The sequence below is a fragment of the Chiloscyllium plagiosum genome, chromosome 1 (genome assembly GCF_004010195.1).
Source record: "Chiloscyllium plagiosum isolate BGI_BamShark_2017 chromosome 1, ASM401019v2, whole genome shotgun sequence".
Taxonomy (NCBI): Eukaryota; Metazoa; Chordata; class Chondrichthyes; order Orectolobiformes; family Hemiscylliidae; genus Chiloscyllium; species Chiloscyllium plagiosum.
The window spans coordinates 29,947,979-29,957,800 of NC_057710.1; the positions used below are offsets into that span (position 1 = coordinate 29,947,979).

Consider the following 9,822-nt stretch of genomic DNA (forward strand, 5'->3'; position numbering starts at 1 on the left):
GAATTAACGCATGTTATTTAGTCTACATTTTTAGATACCTTAGAAACTTTTGCTTTCTGTTTTTACATTTGTACTTTTCCTCTCATCCTTTAATTCTTTTCTTGCAATTAACCTTTTGCTGACCTCACCAGTGACATTCACATCACATTCAACAATTAAAAATAATAATTTCAGATTTCAGGCATTTGCAGCATTTTGCTTTGTTACAGTTTGTACAGCTTCCACAAAATAAGATAGATAAAGTAAGGCAAGTAAAATTGCCATAATGCCGTGGGTTGCTCCCTCATTAGAGGCAATCGATGGTGGTTTAACCAGAGTATCAGCACACCTCAGGTGAAAGGAAAGGTTGAGAACATGGGACCTTCATGATGACCTCAGCCAGTCCAGGAAATGATCCCATGCTGCTGGTGCCACTCTGCATTGCAAACCAGCAATCCAGCCAATCTCATCCACCAAGTGACAACTGAATTCAGATAGATGTTTAACAGTGCTTACAAGAAAACAGATGATCAAACTTTACTGCTGCTGGTGTCTCACAGCGTTAAACAATGAACATTGCAAACTGTGCACTCTCTTTGAAGAAAATTTTGAACTTATTAAGAGTGCATTCCTACTTAATAAAAGAATCAAAAATTGTGACTCCAGTTACATTGTAATTTTATTGTGCTTGGTACTGTATGTTCAGTAAAAGCACTGCCGTCCCTTAAGCATTGACAGTTCATCCAGCTGCCTAAACACAGGAAAACCAATTATGGCTGTGCAACCTTTAATCTGCACTTATTTTCCATAGAAAATCTAATTATTTTACATCTTACACTGTACGAGAGCGCACGCGAAAGAAAAACCTAGAATCTTTACGACTGTACAAAAAATAGAAAAAAGTGTTGTTAAATCATGCTGCCTCTGCAACAAATACTTTACAAAAACTGATTATGTTACTCAGTGAAGGCAACAGATACCAGGATATCTGGCTTTCCAATGCTCTCCAGTTCAAACCCACAATTAAAAGTGAACCAAATCTAAGCTGCTAAATGATTTCCCCTTAGTATTTCAGAAATGACAAACCAACTCAAGGTTGTGGTCACGTGGTCCTCCTTTCAGCTGTAACTAGGGTCCACATGCTTTCCACAAATCAAAGAGTTTTCATGTTGAAGTTGTCAGTGTAGCTGGAGACTGGACCATCATTAAAAAGACATTGACACCACAGGAGATAGAAAAACACACTAATTGCAGGAAATCATTTCTCTATTCATTTCATCCCACTCTCTGGCAGCCCTAAATTCTGCATCACAATCTGTTAAATAGATGTCCCCTGCAAATGTTTTAGAACTGGCTGTAAATACAATCATTGAAGCTCAGGTCAGTGGCAATCAAGGTAACATTGGATTTGGTCCACAATTTCGAGGTCCTTGTGAACTCTCAGGACACATTTGTGATAGGCTTGTACTTCTTCAGTCTGGTCCATTGGCCTGTGGCATAGTTCATTTCAAAGACAGTATCCACCAGCATTGTGGTGCTGCCTGTGCCATCTGCCTTCGGTAGAACTTCTGTATGTTCACTCAGTTTGATTTGAATGATATCACCCTGCTCTGGACATGGGTTTTCTGAAGGAATAAAATGACAAGTTTGCATAATAAATGATCCAGAAGTAGAATATTAACAAAAATAGCACTGTTGTACATTTTGTGGATCAGTTGTTACATCTTTAACTATTTTCCTCCAATGTGAAACTAGAAATACATTCAACGTCATGTAACCATCTTTCCTCCCTCCATTCATTCATCCATCTTGTTACACTTATACAAGGGGGAAAATATACAAGGGAAAAATAAACATACATTTCCATGTGAATATATTGAGGGGCAGAGAAATGGGAATGGGACTTCCACCAATAGAAAGAATTGGTGAACTAATAGAGGTCAGAGAGTTGGGAGAAGTGGCAGAAACAGACAACTCAGCCCATCAGGTCTAATCCCCAATTCAATCATGGCCGATATCTTTCTCAACTCCACTCTCCTGCCTTCTCACTGTATTCCTTGATCCCCTTACTGACCAAGAATCTATCCCTTTCTTAAATACACTCAATGACTTGGCCTCCACAACCTTACGTGGCAATGAGTTCCACAGATTCACCACCTCTGACTGAAGAAATTCCTCCTCATCTCAGTTCTAAAGGGTAACTTCTTCACTCGGAAGGCTATGCGTTCAGGTCCTAGTCTCTCCCACTAGTGGAAATCTCGTCTCCATGTTCATTCTATTCAGGCCTCTCAGTATGCAGTAAGTTTCAATTAGATCCCCCTGTCATCCTTCTAAACTCTTATCAAGTACAGGCCTGGAGTCCTCAACTGCTTCTCATTTTACAAGACGTTCATCAATCTTGTAAATCTTCTATGGACCCTCTTCAACATCAGCATATACTTCCTTAGATGCAGAACTGCTCACAATATTCCAAATGCAGTCTGACTAGAACCTTATACAGCCTCAGCAGTCCATCTCTTCTCTTATGTTCTAGCTCTCTTGAAATGAATACGACCATTGCATTTGCCTTCCTAACTACCAAATAAACCTACATGCTGACCTTAACAGAATCCTGAATGAGGACTCCTTTGTGCTTCAGATTTCTGAAGCCTATGTCCCTCTTCTCACTAAAGTACACAACATCACAATTTCCCAATGACCACTTCTTTGCCCATTCTCTTAACCTGTCCATGTCCTTCTGCAGCCTTCCTGCCTCCTAAACACTACCCGTCCCTCCACCTATCTTTGTGTCATCTGCAAACTTAGCAATAATGTCCTCAGTTCTTTCATCCAATGTCTAATATGAATCGTTACAGTCCCAACACTGACTCCTGCGGAACACCACTCATCACTGGCTACCATTCTGAAAAATAAACCTTCACCCCTACTACTGCCTTCTGCCAATTAGCCAATCCTCTATTCTTGTCAGTACCTTGGTCATAAAACCATCAGCTCTTATCTTATTTAGCAGCCTCCTGTGCAGCACCTTGTCAAAGGGCTTCTGGAAATCCAAATAGATCACATGCACTGGCTCTCCTTTGTTTACTTGCTCATTACCTCCTCAAAGACCTCTTACAGATTTGTCAGGCAACACCTCACTGTGATGAAGTTATGCTGAGTCAGATCTATTTTGCCATGCACTTCCAAGTATTCCACAATCTCATTCTTAATAATGGAACCTAAAATCTTACCAATGACTGAGGTCAGGCTAACCGGCCAATGGTTTCAAGTTTCCTGCTTCCCTTCCTTTTTAAACAGAAGTGTTACATTAGGCATTTTCTAGTCCTCTGGGACCCTCCTGATTCTACTGATTCCTGCAAGATCACCACCAAAACCTCCTCAATCTCCTCAGCTATCTCCTTGAGAACTCTGGGGTGTATCCACCTGGTCTGATCTCATGTTGGCCTCAACCCCCCCCCCCCTTTCCATGCCCACTCTCCATTACCCTTCAACCTGTTACTAATTTAAAAATCTATCTTTCTCCTCAAATTTATTCAGCGTCTTGGCATCCACCACACTAGGTAATGAATTACAAAGATTCAGAACACCGACAGAAATAATTTTTAAAAAAACGTTAATTTCTTTGATAAAAATCTGCTATCCATATCCAAAAACTATGACCTTTCATTCTCGATTGCCTCATTAGGAAACATCCTCTCTCTGTCTACTTTAGCATCTTATATACCTCAATTAGATCTCCTCTCATCTAAGCTCCAGAGAGTAATCGTAAACTGCTCAATCTGTGGGCGGCACGGTGGCACAGTGGTTAGCACTGCTGCCTGTCTACTTTAGCATCTTATATACTTCAATTAGATCTCCTCTCATCTAAGCTCCAGAGAGTAATCGTAAACTGCTCAATCTCTCTTCATTAGACAAATCCTCAATTCTGGAATGAATTTACCAAACTACACTGAAATGCCTCCAATGCAATAATATCCTTCCTCGAGTATAACGATCAGAATTGTGCCGCACTCAATACTCCAGGTGCAGTCTCAGTAATGCTTTGTGCACTTCCTTATTTTTATACTCTATTCCTTTAGCAACGAATACCAAAATTCAATTTTTCTTCCTAATTACCTGCTTTACTAGTTTTCTGCAATGTACAAAGACACCCAGATCCCACTGCACTAAAGCATTCTGAAGTTTCTCTCCATTCAAAATGGATAACTTCACACATGTACTTAGCACTCCTATTTCTAACAGTATTTAAATTGCCAGCCAATACTGAATAATAAAATTCAAAGGCAAGACCTGTAAATGTATGGCAGGAGTCAACATATGCAAGTGGTGAGAACAGAATGAAATGTTACAACATACCTCTTGACCCAGCCATAAAGCCAAGTATAAGGGCCTTCTCTGGTCGAGTAACCTTGTTGGCAGTCTTGAACATTTCTTGGGCTGCATACATTTGGTCTCTCTGTAAAATGCAAAGACAGCAAACATGAAAATAACTACATAAGCCTATAACATATGTCAACAAAATAACTAGTAAGGAACAAAACAAAAATTAAGATCCGACTGGATTGCCAGCTATATTTTGGGGGTTGCAAGATATATTGATTGATGTGATTAGTAAACAATTCTATCACTCTTTCTGAATTAGTCTGCAACAGATCTAGACATGATGGAAAACCAGTATGGGGGAAGACCAAAAAAACACACAAAATCTCCAATTTGCTCCTTTCAAATATTCTACATTCAACATAAAGACTCAAATTATGTATGTAGTGTATCCCAAATATTATTTTCTGAAAATCTAATTTACATTTGTATGAATTAAAACTAGCTACTTTTCAATCTCCCTAACAAGCCTCTTCTACATATCAGACAGTCACAATGATAGAGGACATGGTCACACTTGGAAATGTTCTAGAAAGCACAAGAATGCTAAGGTTAAGGTTAAACAAAATTATCTATTATCATTCCTTACTTCTGTTTCACATCCAGGGATTGTCAAAAACAGGAAGCCATCTGATCCTTGTCAATTGGGAAAGATCAAGGTCTTTACATATTTTCACATCCAACAAGCAGTGTAACACTTTTCATGTGAATGTGTGCAATGCCTGGACTAAACCCAGAGTCTGATTCTCATGGGACCAAACATTTATTATTGCTCACCACTGAGGTGGACTGAAGAACATCGTTAATGAATAGATGGGCGATAGGTGTGTAAGTTGCAGGGATAAGTCAGAAATTAGTGGCAGCTGAAGATCAGCCAGACTTAATAGTGAGGACAGGCCACAATCAGCAGAAAAAGAGACCAAAGTTTTGATTGAAGAAAACTTCCAAGCTTCCTGGTCTACAAGCAGTGCTCTAAAACAGCAAAATTCTTTCAAGAAGAAGTGACTTCATGAGTGAACAAGTGACAATAAACAAAATTAATCTGGCAACCTGGATCAAGTATATCCAATGATCCATGGAATAAACATGTCCTGCACAAAGTTAAAGTACAGTACTGTATAAATGTCAAATGCAACCTAACATCTATTAGACAACCAAGAGTTGTCCTTGTAAAGGATATATCATAGAGTCATAGGTGGATTTTCCAAATGCAATAATAGCAATACCCAGTTCGACATGGAGACTTCACACTTAACTTGATCAGTGGCTTCAAAACATTGCATACTGTAAATTCTACTTACTGTAAGTGAAAGACTCTTGCGAGGTTGCTGCTGTTGCTGCAGTGGCTGCGTCTGCTGTTGGGTTTGCTGTTGGGTCTGCTGTTGAGGCTGGGTCTGCTGCTGTACAGGTGTTGTTGGTGTTGTTGTAGTGACAGATGCAGTACCTGGGGCAGTGGTGGTCGAGGTAGATGATGTAGTTGAGCTACTATTATAAATTGGTGGTCTTTGTTTGAACTGGCTAGGTAGACTGGAGGTAGGCGCTGCTGATTCTTCTGGCAGTCTATTTGTCTGTAAAGCCTCCCGAACTGATCCAACTGTATTGGCTGCATATTCATTGTGGTGTCAAGAAGAGGGGGAGAAGAAAGATTTAGGTATAATGCAAAGCCACCATTTCCAATAATCTTATACTTATGTGCTATTAATATTTCTAGATTCTGTAAAAAGCAACTTTGGTTAACCTTGGTTTTGAAAGAAATGTGATCCCATTATTCTTACTAACTGTGCAAGTTTCAAAGCCATGTTGATGCAAATTTTAAAAAGTATATTTCATTACCATTAAATTCTAATTCCTTTGCATATTTTTATCTCAAATTACAGGCTTTGACATAGAATGTTGCCAAACCAAAAAGGGTCATTGGGTCAACTGGTCTATCCTGGTGTTATTGATCCAGACAGAGTATTTATTGGCGAGAAGCACACAGAATATAAAGAACTTTGAAAAATAAATAGTGATATCTTGAAAAGAGTCCATATTACAGAAGAGGAGGTGCTGAAGGTCTTAAAACGCATAAAAGGTAGATAGTTCCCCAGGACCTGATCAAGTGCTTCTCAGAACTTTGTGAAAAGCTAGGGAAGAGATTACTGAGCCCCTTGCTGAGACATCCATATTATCGACAACCACAGGAGAGGTGCTGGAAGACTGGAGCTTGGCTAATGTGGTGCCATTACTTTAAAGGCTGTAAGGAAAAGCCAGGAAACTGCTAACTGCTGAGTCTCAATACTGATTCTCTTCAGTGTCATTAGAGCCTGTTCCTCAACATTTCTGGGACATTGTGAAGAAAAAACCAACGTATGTGTTTAATTCATCTGCGATCTCTTTTTGCATATAACATCTCCAGTTTCTGATGTAAGGGACTTGCATTTGTCTTCACTAATCTTTTTCTGTTCACAATCTAAAGGCAGATAAGTGTCCTGGACCCAACAGTTTTTATCCCCAGGATATTAAAGGAAGTAGTTATTGCAATAGTTGATCTTCTGGTAGCAATCTTCTGGGATTGTGGAAAAGTTCCAGGAGATTGGAAAAGTACCAGTGTAACATCCTTATTCAAAAAAAAAAAGGGGGAGGAAAGAGACAAAAGGAAAACAGGTAATTTAGCTTAGCATCTGTCATTGGAAGAACAATTACAGACTTTAAAGGATATAATTACAGAGTATTTAGAAATGCAATATAATCAAGCAGAGTCAGTATGAAGGCTTCAAGAACGGGATATCATGCCTGGAAAAAAAATTAGAATGCTCTGAAAAGGTAGCAAGAAGGATACAATTGATCAGTAGATGTAATATACATGGATATAAACCTATTTACATTTATATATAAAGTTATTTAGTAAGGTGAGAGCCCATGGCATGAGGATAGTACTTAGTACAGACAGAGAATTGACTGACTAATAGAAGAGACAAAGTTGGAATAAGGAGTTCAGTTTAAGCGTAGCAGCCTGTAACTAGTGGAGTGCCACAGGAATCAGTACAAGGGCATTAATTATTTACAATAGATATTAATTACTTGGATGACACCAGTGAATGTACTATTGCCAAGTTTGGAGATGACAAACCCGGATCAGGTGTAGGCCATTTGGCTTATCACATCTGGTCCACTATTCCATGAGATCAGAGCACATCTTTTAATCCTTAACTCCAGTTTCCTGCCTTCTCCCTGCCATCTATCCCTCAATCTTTGATTGCCTTGCTGATTAAAAATCCAGTGCCAATTTCATAAGCAAAAATGAATGCATTCTATTTTAAAACTTGGAATCACATTCTCAAATAGTAGACATTGAAGTTCACTTTTTTGATTATTAGTCAGACCCTTGGATTACTAATTAAAATAACATGGCTGCATATTAATAGGTCTTTTAAATCAGCTTGTGACAGCTGCTGCTTTCAGTACAATTAAGATATTATACAATTCACAAAATATGGAAGCAAATCACTTCAGATAACTGATGGTTTATGGGAAAAATGCCTTCACCAATATGATTTTAACATTATCAATAGAATTAAACATTTTTAAGAACAAATGGTTTCAAATACAGACTGCTGTCTCACCAGCCCACTGTACTCCCTCTTCTATTAATGCAGCATTTTTTTTCTGGAAATTTGTGCATCTGGATGCATTTCTTTAGATTAAGAAATCAAATCAAGAATCACCATTTCCTATAAGTCAGTCAGCATTTACCTTGTGGTGTTTCAGAGCTGGGAATGTAGGAAGATGATGGCACCATACTTGGTGTAGCAGGCAAGTAACTAGTAGATGGTAGTGCGTTATCATTATTCAAAGCACCAAGTTTCTGAAAAGACAAAGGAAAATGAGAGAGTGACAACACCGATCATTAAGGAATAGACGCTTTTATGAATGCACAGTTAATTAAGAATTTACTATAAATTGACAGTTTTCAAGGTCCTATCCACTGAAATTAAAAAGCGACAGATCAAGGATTCTTCCAATTTTCAACTTGCTCATCATTTCAATTCAGCAACTGACTAGATTCTTTATAAATCATTACACAGCATTAAGATATCTAACAGGTGCTATAATTTCTTACAACAAGCATTCTAGACAAAACATGATAGGCCTGCTTGTCTCCCTGAAAAATATCCGACCTTCTTTAAATAGCTTTAGAAATAATTTTAGCTGGCAACATAATTCTAAAAGATTTAGCATTTTCTAAATTGAAGATCGTAATTAAGATTTTCTGATTGCTGAGATCCCTTCAGCAGTTTGATACAACATTAAACTACTGCAAGCTCAACTTCAAGTCAAACAATTAATTGTTTTTCAAAAATGATTCACTCACTAAATCTACTTTATATCAATTAACTACGATTTAAAAACTTAAACATGTTAGAATAACACTTGAACCATAGACATATTTACCTGCGTAGAGACTAGTCCAACAGCATAATCTGGTGTGACACTATCAACAACTGTTTCTTCTTTGGCAGGTTTCTCTGTGACTTCTGCATCTATATTTAAAAATAAATATTCGGTCAGAGTTTTGAATCAAGTGTATTCACTTGTAAAACATTTTTAAAAAGCTTCTGAAGATTCAAATAAACATTTGACAGTTCTGAAATGATAAAACATTTGTATATTGGATTACCTACAAGTGGAAAAACAAAATTATCCAAGCAACAGCAGAATCTCATTTACTGATTTAGTATTTGAGAAACAAGGTGATTCTCCAGTCCCAAATGATATTATTTTACTACTATATGGAATAGAGTTTTTATAGCAGGATGGGAGGAGGAACAAGGAGTTTAAAAAGTTTATTCATTGTGCTGAATATGTGATAACAAATAGAAATCACTCTTATAATATTGCAAGTTCACACTACCTATTTATTACATTATAACCTTTCTGTTTGTGGGATCAACACACTAAATTGAAACATCATTCAATCCTGTTCAATAGGCATACTTCGCAAGATGGTATGAGTAATAACATTAGCAAATTTGCTGATGAAACTAAGCTGGGTGGCAGGGTGAAATGTGAGGAGGATGTTAGGAGATTACAGGGTGACCTGGACAGGTTAGGTGAGTGATCAGATGCATGGCAGATGCAGTTTAATGTGGATTAATGTATGGTTATCCACTTTGGTGGCAAGAACAGGAAGGCAGATTACTACCTAAATGGAATCAATTTAGGTAAAGGGGCAGTACAGAGATATCTGGGTGTTCTTGTACACCAGTCAATGAAGGGAAGCATGCAGGTACAGCAGGTAGTGAAGGAGGCCAATAGCATGCTGGCCTTCATAACAAGAGGGATTGAGTATAGAAGCAAAGAGGTTCTTCTGCAGCTGTACAGGGCCCTGGTGAGACCAGACCTGGAGTATTGTGTGCAGTTCTGGTCTCCAAATTTGAGAAAAGACATTCTGGCTATTGAGGGAGTGCAGCATAGGTTCAC

The 9,822-nt window shown here is 38.2% G+C and overlaps 1 protein-coding gene across 1 annotated transcript in view; it reads right to left on the reverse strand.

Moving 5' to 3' along the window:
- Positions 1-643: 643 nt before the first annotated feature.
- The window catches only part of nelfa (negative elongation factor complex member A), a 77,304-nt gene continuing 68,125 nt past the window's right edge, over positions 644-9,822 (reverse strand). Inside the window, exons 7-11 of the mRNA XM_043712769.1 lie at positions 8,794-8,882; positions 8,095-8,206; positions 5,661-5,962; positions 4,336-4,435; positions 644-1,604 (exon numbers count right to left, since the gene is read on the reverse strand). Of these exons, the coding sequence (XP_043568704.1) occupies positions 1,420-1,604; positions 4,336-4,435; positions 5,661-5,962; positions 8,095-8,206; positions 8,794-8,882 (788 nt within the window). The 3' untranslated portion in view covers positions 644-1,419. The remainder of the gene's footprint in view (positions 1,605-4,335; positions 4,436-5,660; positions 5,963-8,094; positions 8,207-8,793; positions 8,883-9,822) is intronic.